This window comes from Natrix helvetica (genome assembly GCF_964273705.1).
Source record: "Natrix helvetica genome assembly, chromosome: 1".
Taxonomy (NCBI): domain Eukaryota; kingdom Metazoa; phylum Chordata; class Lepidosauria; order Squamata; family Natricidae; genus Natrix; species Natrix helvetica.
This window is the reverse complement of record NC_138548.1, coordinates 179,188,327-179,207,210: the sequence shown is the minus strand read 5'-3', so window position 1 is coordinate 179,207,210 and position 18,884 is coordinate 179,188,327. Positions and strand designations below refer to the sequence as shown.

Below are 18,884 nucleotides of genomic sequence, written 5' to 3'. Positions count from 1 at the left end.
TCCACACGCACAAACACACACTTTTTATTAATAAACTGTTTGGCAGCATTCCAAATATCAGTTGCTGGCTAGTGGGAGGTATGGCCCAAGCCCCTTTCTGCTGGCTGAGTTGATTTTCCCATGTTGGTGGCCAAGCAGGTGCCCACTGGTATTTCTTCCATCCATGACCTGGGAAGAAAACCCAATCTGGTGGTGCTTGATTCACAGACTGCAGTCCAAACATTGATGGCTGATTAGGAAGAGATGTTGGCCAAACCCCTTCCTGCTGGCTGGGTTGAATTCCCCATGTTAATAGGGAATCTGTCTTCAACTCAGTTGCAGGGTAATGGGTCATTTCATTTATCACTGTATGAAAGGAGTCAAAATCTACACTCCAGTTTTTTGCCGAGCCTTGGCTGGGGAAGGAGAGGGAGCATCCACTCATGTTTGGCTGTACAAGTTGGTCTGGGAGGCTCTAATCATCTTGTCGGCTACTGGGTGATTGCTTTGGTCCCCTCAAGCCATGTGTTGAAATAGCTTTTCCAACCCCCTCCAGCTGAGACCGCATCTTCCCAGACGCTATAAATGTCTTGCCTTCCTCCACCACAGATTCTTTTGCAAAAGTGGAAGGGTTGCAGAGAAGTGACTCGTCCTCTGCTTCCATTCTCAAAGGCTCTATTTTCATCTTCGCTGATATTTTACGCTGACTGGGTCAGGTCAGTGTTGGGAGTCAGCACCCCATGCCGGGGTTGCTGGTGATTTATTTTAAGAGAGATTCGGGTTAATGTCAGCATTCCAAATATCCAAAACTACATCGGAGTCCAAGGCAGAACTTTCCTCAAACTTCCAATTTATTAAGAGAGACATGTTGGCATATGTGTGGAAAACCCAAATTTGAAAGCTTCGTGGGTTTTCCACCCAGTTGAAAATTCACACCCACAAATCCATCACATGGTCCAATCTTCCACTGCCAGGCTGGTAGTTCCACCCATCCAGTTCCGGTCAAGCTCAGAGGTGTAGAGACAAAGGATGACCTTGGGCTTCTAGAAAGGATTTTTTTTTATTTTGACAACAATACGTTCTACTCCTTACTATTCCCCCTCCCAAGTCAGACTAGTAGAAAAGAATATTAGTGTGGCAGGCCAAAGATCCTAAAAGGAACCGGCTGCAGGCCTGACACTGTTCTTCTGAAATACGCTTGTTTGCTTTACGTTTCATAATTAAAATGCTTCCTATGTAGAAATGCACTATGGTGTCAAATGAAACAGCAATGTACCTTTATAACTGATTATTTGATTTGGTAGATGTTTGGACTGAACAGACTATATATAATACTATGCTTTTTTTCTTCTACTTCTGTAGGCTGCTTTGCGACAGATTACTGACAAAGCTCGAGAATTTGGAGCTGGTCCATTGTTCAATCAAATTTTGCCCCTTCTGATGTCTCCAACCCTTGAAGATCAAGAACGCCACTTGCTTGTTAAAGTTATTGACAGAATCTTATATAAGTTGGATGACTTAGTGCGGCCATATGTGCACAAGGTTTGTGTCTCTGAATGTAGTATTTCAGTGTGTTACATACTTGACCAGAAGCCTCTTGTAAACTCATAATTGTAAGTATATGTTGTACGTAAATGTAGAATGACACTGGCTATAATTGCAGTGTAACACTCTTCTAGGATATAGGATTTCATGTGCAAGATTCTAATCTTTGTGCAATTTTGATTCATTCACTTTTCCCTTCCTTCCACTTTCTTCCAAATGACAGGAGAATTAGCATTGTGTAAAAACAGAGAATTGTGATTAGAAACAAATTATAGGCTTTTTTTTAAGTCCATGGCGTTGGCCTTTTTTTTAGCAATTGGTTAAATGTATCATTTTAATTCATTAAGAATTGAGATAGTTGAAATGAACCTTAATTTCTTCCACTTCCCAGCCATACAAGCAACAGAGTGAGTAGGCAAGCCACAGGTTTTAAACAGTCCTTCAAAGGACTCTTTAGTATTACCTATGAACTGCTATCTTGTTAAATGATTAATTCAGATGGTTTCTATATATGTGGGTGTGTGTATAGTTTTCCCAAAATTAACCTTTAAATGGAATTCTTAAGCTATGAACTTAGATTGTTAAGTGTTTATCTTACAAGAGACAGGTTTCGTTTGTGCTTGCAAAGTTAATATTACATTATTTGTATCAAAACATTAATTTCCATGAGTTTTGACTTTCATTAAATTTCTTTTAGATTCTTGTGGTCATTGAACCTTTGCTGATTGATGAAGATTACTATGCTAGAGTGGAAGGCAGAGAAATCATTTCCAACCTGGCTAAGGTAATATGTCTTTCTAATCTATTGGGTTGATACTAACAGATACTAGTTTACAGGTGGAGGAACAGATATGCCAAATGGTTGTCTACAATTTGAATTGATATATTGATATGCACATAAAATTTAACTGTTAAGAACAAGAATGTTTCACTTTAAGCCATATTCTATCATTGAAAAGCAACCAATAATGGCAAAATATGGAGCATTGGTGTTTTTGGTTTAAGGTTGGATTAACAGATTCTTATGTTTTTTGGTCCATCCAGGCAGCTGGGTTGGCAACAATGATCTCTACCATGCGACCTGATATTGATAACATGGATGAATATGTTCGTAACACAACAGCTCGAGCTTTTGCTGTTGTTGCATCTGCCCTAGGAATTCCATCCTTGTTACCATTTTTAAAAGCTGTGTGCAAAAGCAAGAAGTCTTGGCAAGCCAGACACACTGGCATCAAGATTGTGCAGCAAATTGCTATTCTGATGGGTTGTGCAATTTTACCCCATCTCAGGAGTTTGGTTGAAATTATTGAACATGGTAAGTGTGTTAAATGCTGTTCTGTAACTATGAGATTGAATGATTTAGAATTGGATGTTAGTAATCTGTAACAACTAAATGAAGTGGATTAAAGCAGTCTTTTTCTCTATTCCTTTTGAAATGTAATAGATTCTTTACATTTGAGAATAAAACAGTTGATATTTATCCTTTAAATTCCTCGGTAAATTAGCCCTCATTATGACAAATCAATACTGACTTGATAGGATAGAAGCGATATATATCAATTGGATGGATTTTGCTGAAGTATAGGATCTTATGTCAAAAATGAGGCTATCTCTGGTAAAACAAACTATTCAGTATGTTGATATTTGTCTCTTATTACAATTCAGGAAAACTTCCTGCTTATTTCTTTGCCTTCATATCTTTGTTTTCTGGGCTCTTATCATTCTAAAATCCATCAAAAGCCACTCTGCTGTTGGTCTTGTCTATCCCAAAGTTTATAAGATCTAGTACCTGTTGCAGATTTTCCATCTGCCATCATGTTCATCCAAAGGTGCCATCACCAAGACGTCTAGGACAGTTGCTGACTTCCCACCAAATGTTATCTCAAAAAATATTCTAGATGGTTAACCCTGTAGAGCAGATCCTTGAATGTCTGGAAAAAAACAGACTTTATCTGAAAGCAGTAGGGGAAGTTGTCTGAACCTTCCTTATTTAATAAAATAAATTAGATGTTCTCTCCCCCCCGCCTAAATAATATGTTTTAACAATGGCAGCATAGTTATTACACTCCACCCCCACCCCCCTATAATAGGTAAGATATCTAAAATGGAGAATAAACTATGTATTTGTTTTGCAGGCTTGGTTGATGAGCAACAGAAAGTACGTACCATTAGTGCTTTAGCCATTGCTGCTTTAGCTGAAGCAGCAACCCCATATGGTATTGAATCATTTGACTCTGTTCTAAAGCCCCTCTGGAAAGGCATACGTCAACACAGAGGAAAGGTATGTCCAATTTAACATCAGCCAGATAATATTAGTTAACAGGTGGTGTTATTTATAATAATGTTTGTTTTATATATATTTTAGGGTCTGGCTGCTTTCTTGAAAGCCATAGGATATCTCATTCCACTTATGGATGCAGAGTATGCCAACTACTATACCAGAGAAGTAATGCTCATTCTTATCAGAGAGTTTCAGTCTCCTGATGAAGAAATGAAGAAGATTGTGTTGAAGGTACGTAGGTATATGTGAACATGGAAGTATTTGTTGGATTCTGCTTTGTTCTGCTGGTGGAAGCCTCAGCATCGGGAGGTAAAGAAAAATGGATATGACTCTGAGATGCATAAAAGTAGAGAGGTGTACATAAATGTAGAGATGGTGGTAAAACTAAAAATTTTAAGAACTTCAGGTTCTTAACATTAGCACCTACAATTCACTTTAGCTGAAGAATTAATCTTCATAATATTAAAAGTATATTGATGTGTTCCTGTCCATTATCTAAATAATCCTGAAAGAGATTCTGAAATAAAGGTATAGCAGCTTTTTAACATTTGCTAATGAAGTAGTGATTGAGCTGAATTTTGAACTAATTGGTTTTTGGGGAGATTCTAAAGATTGTTAATGTAAATATGAGAAGCCTTGTAAGCGCTCTGGATATTGCTAAATTCCCAGCTCTGCATTAGCACAATCACTACACATATGCAAACACATTCAGTGTTGCCTATTCTTGCTGTAATGCTCTTCCAAATAATTGTATTTATTTGAGATGCACAAAGCACGCTTGGTGGAATATCATCTTTTCTTTATGGAAAATTTTACATTAGCTTGTCTTTTTTTTTCAGGTGGTAAAGCAGTGTTGTGGCACAGATGGTGTTGAAGCAAACTACATTAAAACTGAAATTTTGCCTCCATTTTTCAAGCATTTCTGGCAGCATAGAATGGCATTGGATAGAAGAAATTATAGACAGGTATTGCTATTATTGACACTAGTACAGTAAATTTTAGCAGTAATTCCTAATAATTACATTGAACAGAATATAAATAAAAGGATGGTTATTGTTGGACAAAATGTAATTACAATTGCTAGGAAGTGGAATTAGGAACATCCGTAGAGGTCTCTAAGCAGAGATAATCAGCTTAGAAGAAAAATGAAAAGGAATATACGTTGTGTGCCTGATAGATATATATCTAAAGGGGAAGGAAATGGGGTGTTCCTTCGTGTTTTACTTTGCGATTGATTACCTGTTATATGGCAGCTACAGGTGAAACTCGAAAAATTAGAATATCATGCAAAAGTTCATTTATTTCAGTAATGCAACTTAAAAGGTGAAACTAATATATGAGATAAGACTCATTACATGCAAAACAAGATAGATCAAGCAGTAATTTGTCATAATTGTGATGATTATGGCGTACAGCTCATGAAAACCCCAAATCCACCATCTCAGAAAATTAGAATATTACATGCAATCAATAAAACAAGGATTGTACATAGAACAAATATCGGACCTCTGAAAAGTCTAAGCATGCATATGTACTCAGTACTTGGTTTGGGCCCCCTTTGCAGCAATTACTGCCTCAATGCGGCGTGGCATGAAAGCTATCAGCCTGTGGCACTGCTGAGGTGTTATGGAAGACCAGGATGCTTCAATAGCGGCCTTCAGCTCTTCTGAATTGTTCGGTCTCATATCTCTCATCTTTCTCTTGGCAATGCCCCGTAGATTCTCTATAGGGTTCAGGTTTAGCGAGTTTGCTGGCCAATCAAGCACAGTAATCCAACAGTCATTGAACCAGGTTTTGGTGCTTTTGGCAGTGTGGGCAGCTGGAAAATGAAGTCAGCATCCCCATAAATCTCGTCTGCAAAAGGAAGCATGAAGTGCTCCAAAATCTCCTGATCGTTGACCCTGATCTTAATGAAGCACAGTGGTCCAAAGTCTTGTTGCTCAGTGGTCCAAAGTCCTATTTTCTGATGTGAGCAACTTTTGCACCTCATTTGGAAACCAAGGACCCAGAGTATGGAGGAAGAATGGACAGGCCAATCAAGCACAGTAATCCCACGGACATTGAACCAGTTTTTGGTGCTTTTGGCAAAAGTTGCCAAATGTAATGAGTCTTATCTCATATATTAGTTTCACCTTTTAAGTTGCATTACTGAAATAAATGAACTTTTGCACGATATTCTAATTTTTTGAGTTTCACCTGTAATTTGTGATAGTATCTAGTGTACTTTTCAAAAATCCAGATGTATCCATGTTGCCTTTATCCTTAATACATTATTTTTGGGGGAAATGGAATTGAGATGGTTCCAAATTTCTAAATTGATCATTGATTACGCAAACTTTTGTGTTTGTTGTAGTTGGTTGACACAACCGTAGAGCTTGCAAACAAAGTTGGAGCTGCAGAAATTATTTCCAGGATTGTGGACGATCTGAAAGATGAAGCTGAGCAATATAGGAAAATGGTTATGGAAACTATTGAAAAGATCATGGGGAATCTGGGTGCAGCTGACATTGACCACAAGTTGGAAGAACAACTTATTGATGGCATTCTATATGCCTTCCAAGAACAGACTACAGAGGTATATGAATATACTCACAAAGGCTATTCTGGATTTAAATTCAAGTTATGACAAATATTGGGAAATATTGGAAATATATATTTATGCCATCAAAAGTCACTTGATTGTTGCATATGGCAAATTAATATATGTTAGAGATACACAAGGTCTGTGTAATGAGATAACATTTCATCTCTCATTAGGGCTATGCTTCGACTGAGATAAGCTATTCTCTGCCTCAGTAAATAATCAGCATCTTTTTCGTGATGGGAAAGAGCTCTCCAGCTTTCTTCATCTAATACTTCCTGCTTTTGGGATCAGCTTAGTCCATTTTTCAGTAGAATAGAAATTAACATTAAAATTCTTAAATTCTCTTCAATGGGCATAATTGCTAAACATTCTCAAGATGGAATTGATCTATTTCAATGTAAGGGCTGGAGTTAAGTTATAGAATGTTCTTGCATTATTTTGCTAACAGAGAACTACAGTTCTCTGTACAGTTCTAGTATTTGTAATATTTCTTGCTTGCCAAGTCACGTAAAAAGATAGCCTAGAATCTAATCATGCCGGAATGTGACAATAAAAACCCTAACTGTCAGATAGTATTTTAACATTGGTCTAATTTTTTTTAATTGATAGGACTCGGTGATGTTGAATGGCTTTGGTACAGTGGTAAATGCTCTTGGCAAGCGAGTGAAACCATACTTACCCCAGATCTGTGGTACAGTGTTGTGGCGTTTGAACAACAAATCAGCCAAAGTGAGACAGCAAGCTGCCGACCTGATATCTCGTACTGCAGTTGTCATGAAAACCTGTCAAGAGGTATTCACTGTTTGCTATCTTCTTCCATAAACATCTGCTGTTGGTTTAAAGTTGGATTCTAAGTATATTTTTCTTTGTCTTTTGGTCCTAGGAAAAATTGATGGGTCACTTGGGTGTGGTATTGTATGAGTATTTGGGTGAAGAATACCCTGAAGTACTGGGCAGTATCCTAGGAGCTCTTAAAGCCATTGTGAACGTCATAGGTAAGTATGTTAGTTGTGGTTAGAGTGACATTTTTACTTTGAAAAACAGAAATGGAGATTAAATGTATTGTTTCCTACATTTAACAGGTATGCACAAAATGACTCCTCCAATTAAAGATCTGCTCCCAAGACTCACACCTATCTTGAAGAACAGGCATGAAAAAGTACAAGAGAATTGTATTGACTTGGTTGGACGTATTGCAGACAGGTAAATGCCTTTGTAACACAACATTATCAACAGTTAAATAAGTCTTACGAATAAAATGACTTCTTAAAATGAATTTATACAAGTAATTCTCGACTTACAATATAGTACATTTATTGACCATTCAAATTTACAATAGCACTGAAAAAAGTGACTTAAGACCATTTTCCCGACTGTTGCAACATCCCCAATGGTCATATGATCAAAATTCAGATGCTTGACAACTGACTCATATTTATGACAGATGCAGTGTCTTGGGGTCATGTAATCACCTTTTGGGACCTTCTGACAAACAAAGTCAGTGGGGAAGCCAGATTCCCTTCACCATGTTACTAACTTAATGACTGCAGTGGTTCACTTAACTGTGGGTAAGAAAGATCACAAAATGGAGCAACACTCACTTTACAACTGTCTCACTTAGCAACAGAAATTTTAGGCTCAATTGTGGTTGTAGGTCGACTACCTGTACAGAATTTATGAAATTTGAATGTTCTGCTGAAGACCATGTGCCTACTATTAATGCCACTCTCCTCATTAAATACGTTCCATCATTACCTTTCTCTCAAAATTTAGCAGTGCATTTCAAACATGTAGAAAATTTCCAACTTGCTGACTGCTGTATCTGTCCAAGAGAAGTACGGACAAGGCTGTTCTCCTTCCCAGAAATCCTCTCTTATTCAATGTCTTTTTCTGCATAGAGAAAAGCACAGAAAAACTTTAGCATAAAGAGTGACTGCATCTATCAGGATAGATAATGCCATTTGGGGGAGGTGCTTTGGTTTAGAGGTTAGAGTTTTGGGGAAAGAAGCCCTGATCTTCTCTGCTATTTCACTTAATTTGGCAAATGCATTTAAATGTTCTTTATTACTACTATTAATACCATTTCCTCTTTCTTCCAGAGGAGCAGAATATGTTTCTGCAAGGGAATGGATGAGGATTTGCTTTGAATTGCTTGAATTGTTAAAAGCACATAAGAAAGCTATCAGAAGAGCTACTGTGAATACATTTGGTTATATTGCAAAAGCTATTGGGTAAGTATAAGCTTCCGGTACTGATTTGTTTAAATGGGGAATGAAAGGTTAATGTTGCAGTTAACTCTATTATGATTATCTATGTCTTGGTTGTTAGTGGCAAGACATTCTCTCACTTTAAACATTTCACCTAGCTTAGATTTTATGCATTTATCCGGAAATTAATTTCTTGAACAGAATCTTAACATTTGAACCAGAAGAGGACATTGGTTTCATTTAATGTAATATTGTGACAGAATTGGAAAGAAGAAGAAACAAAAGAAATTAAGTTAGCAGTAAAAAAACACCTGATAATCTGGTGCACATTATATGTAATAAAATTGTGGATTGATTAATTGTGAGCAATTAGAATTTTTACCAAGGAAAATACTATGCATCAGACATTATCACGAGCTTCCCCATGATTATTGTACGCTTGTGTAATAATTACATATAAAGTTACTTATTTAGTTTCATATGATTTTGTAAGCATATTATAAAACTTCTGTCAACAAAAATACAAGAAATCCTTTCTTTTTTTGAAAAAAAGTTTTATTTTTTCCTTTCAAATCCATTCTTAAATATACATTCTTATAATTGCTGTTTAACATTTGTCAATTCATATCATTTTTCCACCTGTACATTTACATTTTCATACTTTCTTATTTCCCCTTCCCCTGATTTAATAATGTGTTGTCTTGAGTTATTTGTTTTGTGCTTTATTCCTTTCTCTTTCTATTTGTATCTTTTTTCAAGCCAATCATAAAATCGCCCCCATGTCCTGTAGTACACTGATTCCTCTTTGTCCTTTATTCTCAATATCAACCTATTCATTTCTGCACAATCTAATATCTTCTTTAGTGTCTCTCCTGATGGGATTTTGTCTACTTTCCGATTTTGTGCAAATACAATTCTAGCTGCTGTTATTATTTGTACAATCAGATATGAGTCTTCTTTAGTATATTTCTCTGGTAGAATACCCAATAAGAATATCTCTGGCTTAAATTCTATGGGCTGATGTATCATTTTCTCTAACCATGATTGTATTTTAACCCAATAGTTTTTTGCGTCTCTACATGTCCACCACATATATGTTGCTGGTAATTGGTGACATTTCCAACAAGAAATCTTTTCTTGAGAAGAATTACTTGTGGCAGGCAGATAGATTTCTAACTATAATTTATCTATAACATTTTTATCTTTCCTTTATTTTAGGCCCCATGATGTGCTTGCAACCCTGCTAAATAATTTGAAAGTACAAGAAAGACAAAACAGAGTGTGTACAACAGTGGCAATTGCTATTGTGGCTGAAACGTGTTCCCCTTTTACAGTACTGCCTGCACTTATGAATGAATACAGAGTTCCAGAGTTGAATGTTCAGAATGGTGTATTAAAATCTCTTTCTTTCCTATTTGAATATATTGGAGAAATGGGAAAAGACTACATTTACGCTGTTACCCCCTTACTTGAAGATGCTTTAATGGACAGGTACTTTTTCACTCCACGCTAAACTATTTTTTTTTATTGTTTCCTTTACTCTTATTTGCCAGGTTATAGTAAACCTAAAAATATTAAGCCAATTATTCATGATAGGTTCATGATTGTGGCGGTGTGGAAGGACCACAGAGACATGCTCATTGAGATGTAGAATTTTTGGGGTAGCTGAAAAATGGTTTTTGGTTTCTTGGATATAAGGAATATACATATATGTAATAATTAATTTTGGACCTCCTTTAGGTATTTAAATAAATGGATCATTAGTATATTTGAGTGTTATTTACAGTATATAGCTTTTCTTGAAATACAGTAATTACAATGGTCTGGAGTTAAATTATCTTAAATGATATTTCTCCTATTATATTTCTTTACCCCAACAGTAGAACGGAAATGAGAAGAGAAGAAACAGTTCCTTTCTTACCCCTTATTTAATTATTTGAATAGGAATTCAGCTCCAGAGCACGAATAGGTGCTGGGATAGAGGGTGCCTCTATTGCTATGGTTCCTTATACTGGTTGTGTAAGTAAAGGAGAAGCAAGGGTAGCGATAGAATGCTTTTGTTCCTTGATATTCTTTTTATTCTCTACCCATCCACCTACTTATCCCTGTCTTGCAACTTATCTGAGCTGGGGAATCGGCCCATTGGGCTGCAGAAGTGCTGCTACTCCCTCTAATTTCTCTCTTTTTGACACACCTTATATTGATCTGTTTTAGGAATTTAGTTGACCTGGCAATGTTTTGTTTCTTCTTTTTGTGGTATTGAAGCACAGTTGTAACTTAGTCAAAAGGGGGGAAGTTAACCCTGCTAGCTACCAACCCAAGACTATTGAAGAGAAAAGGATGAACAGTCATGTTTTGACATTAAAAGATTTTATTTTATCAAACTAGAATAACTCCTGGCTCAACTTAAGGTTGCTGGCGGAAAGAAAGAAAGAAAAAAAAGGGAGGAAGTTATTGATAATTTTTTCTGTACAATTTCTTTTTCAGGGATCTGGTGCACAGGCAAACAGCTAGTGCAGTGGTGCAGCATATGTCTCTTGGAGTATATGGGTTTGGCTGTGAGGACTCTCTGAATCACTTGCTAAATTATGTGTGGCCCAATGTGTTTGAGACATCTCCTCATGTCATACAAGCAGTTATGGGAGCATTGGAGGGCCTAAGGGTGGCTATTGGACCTTGCCGGATGTTGCAGTATTGTTTACAGGTACGTTGGATAAAAATGCCTGCCTAGATTTCTGAATAATTTTTAAAAGAATATTAAATCAGGAAAATTATTTAATTGAAGTGTATCCTGCCGCTGTCTTAAAGACTTCTTTATGTTGAACTATAGAAAAGAATTGTAGCAAGATTCCATGTATATGGTTTGTGAATAATAATAATAATAATAATAATAATAATAATAATAATAATAATAATAATAATAATAATAATTATTATTATTATTATTTCTTAGCCGCACCCTCTCCCGAAGGACTCGGGGCGGCGTACAATAAAAACATAACAATACAAGTATGGACAAACATACATATAATATAGACGTATACAAAGACGTATACAAAGACGTATACAGAGAGGAGGTGGACAAATGGATGGAAACAATTAAAATCACAATATTAAAATCCCCTAAATAAATTAGATAAAATTACAAAAATAAAAAACCCGTCAGGAGCGATATGTTCAGACTATAGTTGAGCCAGGCCAGCTACTTGAAATAGGTGGGTCTTGAGCTTTACACGGAAGGAGTGGAGGTCAGAGGTAGTCCTAATATCCGGAGGGAGGTCATTCCACAGGGCTGGGCCCGCCAGAGAGAAGGCTCTACTCCTAGGCGCCGCCCCTTGGCACTGTCTGGTGGACGGCACCTGGAGGAGTCCCTCTCTGTGCGAGCGAATTGGTCGCAGGGATGTATGGGGCAGGATACGATCCCGTAAGTAACTAGGTCCTGAGCCATGGAGCGCTTTAAAGATCGTTATCAAAACCTTGAAACGCACCCGATAGACCACAGGAAGCCAGTGCAGCTCGCGCAGGAAAGGTGTCACATGGGAGTTCCTGGAACTCCCCATAATTACCCGCGCGGCCGCATTCTGGACCAACTGTAGCCTCCGGGTGCATTTCAAGGGAAGCCCCATGTAGAGAGCGTTACAGTAGTCCAGGCGAGACGTCACCAGCGCATGAGTGACTGTGCGTAAGGCGTCCCGGTCCAGTAGGGGGCGCAATTGGCGCACCATGCGAACCTGGTGGAATGCCCCCCTTGCCACGGCTGTCACATGGTCATCCATGGACAGCCGGGCATCCAGGAGGACGCCCAAATTGCGCGCCCGCTCCACGGGGGCAAGTTGAACGCCCCCGATGGCCAAAGATGGCATTAATTGGCTGAACCGGGGAGCCGGTACCCACAGCCACTCCGTCTTGGAGGGGTTAAGCTTGAGTCGGTTGTCATCCATCCAGACCCGTACGGCTTCCACACACCGGGACATCACTTCGACGGCCTCGTTGGGGTGGTTCGGGGTGGAAATGTACAGCTGAGTATCATCAGCGTATAGATGATATCCCACCCCAAAACCACGGATGATCTCACCCAACGGCTTCATATATGTGTTGAACAGGAGTGGCGAGAGGACCGACCCCTGTGGCACCCCACACAGAGGGGGCTTAGGGTTGACTTCTGCTCTCCTGCCAACACACGTTGCGTCCGACTGGAAAGGTAGGAGCCAAACCACCGCAAAACGGTGCCCCGGACCCCCAACCCCTCCAGTCGGCGCAACAGGATACCATGGTCGATGGTATCAAAAGCCGCCGAGAGGTCTAATAGGACCAGGATAGAGGAACAACCCCTATCTCTGGCCCTCCAGAGATCATCTACCAACGCGACCAAGGCCGTCTCCGTGCTGTGCCCGGGACGGAAGCCGGACTGGCGCGGATCTAGATAATCATCTTCCTCCAGATGTCGTGGAAACTGATAAGCCACCACACTCTCTACAACCTTCGCCAAGAAGGGAAGGTTGGAGACAGGACGATAATTGGCCAGCTCCATAGGGTCCAGGGAAGGCTTCTTGAGCAAGGGTCTCACCACCGCCTCTTTCAAAGAGGCCGGGAGAGACCCCTCACTCAACGAAGCGTTCACTAGGCCTAGGAGCCAGTCACATGTAACCTCCCAGGATGCCAGTACAAGCCAGGAGGGGCACGGGTCCAATAAACGTGGTGGGTCGCAGTCGTCCACGAATGAATATAGATAATGAAATCTTCCAAGATTATTTTTTGCTAGTAGAAAATTTTCTGAATGATTCATATGATAAGAAATAATATCTAAAATAAAATTATTTTAATTGAAGAGTACATAAACCACAAAGTATAAAATCAAATAATAAGTAGAAAGGCAGTGGCTAGATATAAGAACTTCTGCATTATTGTAATGTGACTTTTGCCACACCCTTCTTGTGGTCTATTATGTAAGCTACTTCTCAAAACATTTGCCAACTATTTCTAGGAAGGATGAGCTAACTGAATAACATACCCAGGTTTCATTCATACAATGCCATTTCTTGTAAAATGATCAGTAAATAAGATGATTCACTTAAGTGCAATTGAAATTCTGGTTCTATTTTTTTCCCTAGGGTTTGTTTCACCCTGCCAGAAAAGTCAGAGATGTGTATTGGAAGATTTATAATTCCATCTATATTGGTTCACAGGATGCTCTAATAGCACATTATCCACGAATCTACAATGACGAAAAGAATACCTACATTCGTTACGAACTTGATTATGTCTTGTAATTTTATTTCTCATTTGTTTTGTGTTCAATAGACAACTATTCCATATTTGGTTCAGAACTGGTGATGTACAATTTTTAAGACACTGCAGAGTACCGTAGAATGGTCAGAGGCAGAGCTTAGAAATCAATAGCATGATTTTTAAATAACATGTCTTTGTTTTGGTGTTAAAGCCAGTAGTGACCAAGAACACAATGATTGCTGAGACTATGGGGGGGGAATCATCTTGATGAGGATTTAAGAATCTGTTCCTTGTGTTTGAGCTGTTTGAGAAATAAACATTTGTGTATAAAATAATGGTTATTTGTGTGTGAGCATTTTTGGGCAGGGAGACATATAATAAGTCTCAGATCATCAAGCAATTTATGTAAAAAGGTGGCATATTACATTTTAATTGTCTTTGTCATACCCTAGCTTTTGAATAAATAAGAAACGTTCACATTTTGATTGTTGTGTCTTTATCTTGAAAAAGTACTTGTTATAAAATTGGCTTTTGTACTGAAATGCCCTGAGGTTTGGGTCTTTATTTTTTCTTTTCTCCACCAAATATTTTCCTATCGTATGTCCACTGTTTTCTTCCATTATGATTTGCTCTACTGAAGCAGTAATGAATTCAAAACTGGATATTTGTTGAATATTGAAACATGGCTATGTATTATACACTAAAATAGGTGTATTGCCTGGGGTTGAAATAATATGAGGCTCTACAATATGTAATGTTTAGTGAATAAACATTACACCAAATATCCACCGGCAAATTTTATGGTGGCTGGTCATGGTAACATTCTTGTTCAAAAGGGGGAAATGGCACAGATGTCTAACTGATGATAGCAGCCATTGTATGAAGGATATGGAAAGACTGAGCACATTTCAGGCCCAGTGTAAAAGAAAAATGAAGCCTGTGGTTAACAGATGCCATTCAAGTTGTCATTTTGTGGCTACTGTTCCCACTTAACTATCTGGAGGTTGGAAAGGAAAATGGACAATTGATTAGCAAACATTCATTTCAACTTCAGATGACATTGCAAACCTGGGGTTTAAATGGGATGTCTGTTCTAGGCTCACACATTGTGGTAACTTGAATCAAGGGTTAGCAGGGAAAGCATTCATTCATTGGTCAGGGACAACACTGTTAATATAGAAGGAGATGGGCTGCAGCTGTGCAGTGAAAAGTTGGGAGCCATGCAATGTTTATGGAAAGCTTCCAAGGCCACATTTTTTAAAACTTGTAACTCAATTGCTACTTGCCAGAATCTTATGACACTTAGATTCTCAAGTTCTTGGAAGATATCAAAGAATTCGAGATAATACAAAAGGCTTTAACAACATTCATGGAAAACATGTGAAAGTCTCATGTTTTAAGCTCTACTTTAAGCTTGGAGTTTGTCTAAAATAATTTGTATCAGATGCTTATATATGTCACCGTGAAAGACCGAAATTGGTGAATGTCGACATTCACCGGTGAATGTCGACACATACCAATTTCGGTCTTTCACAGTGACAGATATGTAACGAGTCAGCGTAACGCTTTACTTTTGCTTTTCGTTCTAACAGCGCAGGATCGCAGGTTAAAAAAAAAAAAGCCCGTGAATAGAAGACGCTTCAAAGGAAGCGAGGAGCCGAGGTATTAGGGTGAGGGGATTAGGGTAAGGGTGTCGAGAGGATAAGGGAATTTTCGGACATACACCAAGCGACTATGTGAATGTCGACATTCACCGCTGAATGTTGACATTCACCAATTTCGGTCTTTCACGGATACACCAAGCGACAATGTGAATGTCGACATTCACCGGTGAATGTCGACATTCACCAGATTTCGGACTTTCACAGTAACATATATACTAATTCATGGGCTGCTTCCCATCTACTGGAATATTTTTTAATTCCAAAGCTAAGTAGGGTTCAAATCACTATTGCTTACTAGTTAATCTCACTTTTTTTTAATCCCTGTTGCTTCTTTACCCCGTGGGGAAGACAGATGCTTTTCAAAGTTCCTTTAAAGGTGCCCTATGAGAGTCTAGGAATTATCTTTCCCATGGGTCTTAAAAATTCATGATGAGCAGAGAAGTATGTAAACATTTCAATAGTTATATATTTATTTTATTTATATGGATTGCACATATGCACATAATGAACTGACAATAATTGTTCTCTTCTGGCCCTTCCTATCTCTTTATTCAGAAAGAAAATAGTTGAATGGATCCAATAATAAGTGAAACATTTTATGAGCCTTTCATACTACCTCAGGAAAAGGAATTATTGGTTCTTAGGCTCCACCTCTTTAGAAAGGCATGTCTGATGTTATTGCTCACTTCAGATATTTTTCAACTGGAAAATTCAAACTAGTTTTTTTTTTAGATACATGTATGAGGCTGCCTTTCAACATATATTTTTAGGGCAGCACACAAAAAGCAAACGACAAGTTTTATTACTATTGAAAAAATAGCAGTTGAACATAGCACACATACAAAAAATGTAAATAGACCCAACATTTTATTTATGATTCACCTGCAGCCAACAGGGCCTTAATCATTGATTTGACCTATTTCATTACAACTGTACATTTAGTACAGTTGCTAAAGGTGAATTTAAGCCATCACCTTTGTAGGAAGGGATCAAGACAATATCAGAATATGTCCTTTTAAACTGTTCAGTGGAACATCTCTGTGTAAGGATGAGTCCTACCGGAGAGGTTCAAGAGCTATTAATAAAAGAGCCACTGTGGATTTCAAAAAGGTGCAGGCCATCTACTCTTCTTAGCAGCTTTAGATGTTTGCCTTCCACCAGCGCTAGTCTGATCTCTCCCCCAATAGTTCCAATCCCCTTTAAAAGTCTTAACTTTGGATCCCATATCCACATTGGATGGCTGCAAATTTCATTATTGTAACTAGCCACTGTGCCAACAAGTATTTCCGTTTATTATCTGTCCAAAAGGAGAGAATAGTTTTTCCACACCAGACTTGATTTTATATACCTTATCTTATCTTATAGCTCCTTATCTTTCATGATAAGACATCTGAATTTGTCCTCCATTAATTCACGAAATGGGGATTTCATCTTAAATCCTAGAAGCACTCCGAAGTCCAGGATCGACCCCGGAAGCAAGAGGCAGCGGCCCATATAAGCGACGACCTCCAAAGACAAAAAAAAAAAAAAAAGGCTGAATTCAAACGCAAGGCCGTCAGAAGCGTGAAGGAGACACACACGGTGTAACAGAATTTTAGAGCCTGGCCCAACTGACACTACCGAGCCCAGGCGCCGCTCCTTGAATTGCCGATAAATTGCGCCTCAGCCCAGAAAGGAGAGCAATCGCAAAGGGCAGATTTCGCGCGAGGGGGCGGCCGACACCAAGGGAGCGGAACAAAGGAAACGATCCCGACGGGCTCTCCAGCAGTCCGTAGGAGCAGCCTCGCATTTCCGGACATGGAGGAGGAGGAGGAGGAGGGGAGAGCCAAAGCGCAGTTCCAAGCTACGCTCGGCGAGGGGCGCTCTTCCTCAAGGCGAGCGCGGCCCGGAGACTGTGTCGGAGTGATGTCAGGGCTAGCTGGGTTGAATGCATCCGTACTTCCTGTATCAGAGCAGGCTTGGCTAAATACCAACGGGTTTTTCTCCTCCTGACCTAGCGAGCTGCTGCGGGAGGAGGAGGAGGATTGTCAGCCCGCGATCGCGCGCGTCTCCCCTTCGGAGCGTGGCTTGGCATCTCCAGGCGGGGAGAGCTGCATGTGGGCCAGCAAAGCCCGGGGGAGATCATGGCAGTGCTCAAACTGACCGACCAGGTAAATAAAAAGAGAGACCACCAACAATAGAATTGGGGGGGGCGAGGGGGGGCGAGGGGGGGGGAAAGCCCACGCATAGCTGCTGCGTTGCTGGGAGGCTTCTGGAGAGCAGCCGCCGCCGCCGCTGCAGCAGCAGCAAGTGAGGAGGCGGCGGCAGGTCGCGCCGGAGGCCGGGTCTTCATTTTTTGGGAGGTCGGGGATCCCAAGCTGAGCGCCGGGTCTCCTCCTCCTCCTCTCGGGGGCGAGCCTTGCAAGCAAGCCATCTCGCGGGCTCCGGAATGCCGCGCTGCCCCAGGGGCGGGGGCAGAGGAGAAGGGGAGTGCGAGGATACGGTTCGAGGCGGATCGCCCGTCAAGTTTCTCATTGTCTAGGAAATGGGAGCAGTTGTCAAAACAGGAGGCGGTGGGGCGGGCATCTCGGAAACGGCAGCGCTAGTTTGGCCGCGTTCGCACAACCGCGCAGCCCCGCCGTGCTTTCGGCGTTCGCACGGCACGCTGACCTTTAAATGAACCACACGGACAGTCTGTCCGACATCTCAAAGTAGCGGATTACGTTTTCGTACCTCCCCCACCCCCTTCCCCCAGTTCCGACCCACGGCTTTTAATACCTACCGGCGCGTTTTCCCTTCATCTTTCCTATTTTAAGATTGATCGGGCCGGAGACATGCTTTCACGTGTTGACCTGCCTCTCCACTGCTGGGGGGGGGGGGGGGGATGGATAAGGGCATCTCCTAATAACCGTGTAGTGTGTGTCGGAGCGAGGGGGATAGAGAGCAAATCGTGGGATTGCTCTGTTCGTTGTAATGCCCCTTCAGTCCCAGCTTTTTGACATGAATGGCTTCACCCGAAATGTAAACGCATCTTTATTGCGCCCCCGCCTCTCTCTCGTCTTCTCTGTTCAAACGTTTGCACTTTATAGCGATCTGCGTTCATGGCTGTTAATTGGCTGTTCAATCGGGGCCAGAGCTGGTGAGCTCAAATATTTAGGCAGCTTTTATTAAGCCAGAATTCTAAAAAAGAAAAAAAAGGAGCCGCTCCTAATAGGCTGTGTAGTGAACCAATCCTGGGAACTTTTAGATTGGTTGAAGAAGGACAAGGCTAGGAGGAGTGAGTTGAAGGGCTGATTGCCTTAACTTAGTTGCCTTAGCTTGGTGCGATGAAAAGCAATCCAAGCCCCTGTTAAAAAGGGCTCTTGAATACATTCTTGTCAAAGAATATAAGAAGGACCAACCTCACTGTTAGATTG

At 40.1% G+C, this 18,884-nt stretch overlaps 2 protein-coding genes across 10 annotated transcripts in view; both read left to right on the top strand.

Annotated features, from left to right (window-relative positions):
• The window catches only part of SF3B1 (splicing factor 3b subunit 1), a 28,198-nt gene extending 13,896 nt beyond the window's left edge, over nucleotides 1–14,302 (top strand). For both annotated transcript variants that reach the window (XM_081934430.1, XM_081934431.1), the window contains 14 exons: nucleotides 1,342–1,521; nucleotides 2,222–2,308; nucleotides 2,569–2,839; nucleotides 3,660–3,805; nucleotides 3,890–4,036; nucleotides 4,645–4,770; nucleotides 6,159–6,380; nucleotides 6,999–7,181; nucleotides 7,273–7,384; nucleotides 7,472–7,592; nucleotides 8,489–8,620; nucleotides 9,815–10,087; nucleotides 11,084–11,300; nucleotides 13,708–14,302. In XM_081934430.1, coding sequence (XP_081790556.1) covers nucleotides 1,342–1,521; nucleotides 2,222–2,308; nucleotides 2,569–2,839; nucleotides 3,660–3,805; nucleotides 3,890–4,036; nucleotides 4,645–4,770; nucleotides 6,159–6,380; nucleotides 6,999–7,181; nucleotides 7,273–7,384; nucleotides 7,472–7,592; nucleotides 8,489–8,620; nucleotides 9,815–10,087; nucleotides 11,084–11,300; nucleotides 13,708–13,866 — 2,376 coding nt within the window. In that variant the 3' untranslated portion in view covers nucleotides 13,867–14,302. The remainder of the gene's footprint in view (nucleotides 1–1,341; nucleotides 1,522–2,221; nucleotides 2,309–2,568; nucleotides 2,840–3,659; nucleotides 3,806–3,889; nucleotides 4,037–4,644; nucleotides 4,771–6,158; nucleotides 6,381–6,998; nucleotides 7,182–7,272; nucleotides 7,385–7,471; nucleotides 7,593–8,488; nucleotides 8,621–9,814; nucleotides 10,088–11,083; nucleotides 11,301–13,707) is intronic.
• Nucleotides 14,303–17,402: 3,100 nt separating this feature from the next.
• Nucleotides 17,403–18,884, top strand: part of ANKRD44 (ankyrin repeat domain 44) — a 151,848-nt gene continuing 150,366 nt past the window's right edge. For all 8 annotated transcript variants that reach the window (XM_081936488.1, XM_081936490.1, XM_081936486.1 and 5 more), the window contains exon 1: nucleotides 17,403–17,639. In XM_081936488.1, the coding sequence (XP_081792614.1) occupies nucleotides 17,613–17,639 (27 nt within the window). In that variant the 5' untranslated portion in view covers nucleotides 17,403–17,612. The remainder of the gene's footprint in view (nucleotides 17,640–18,884) is intronic.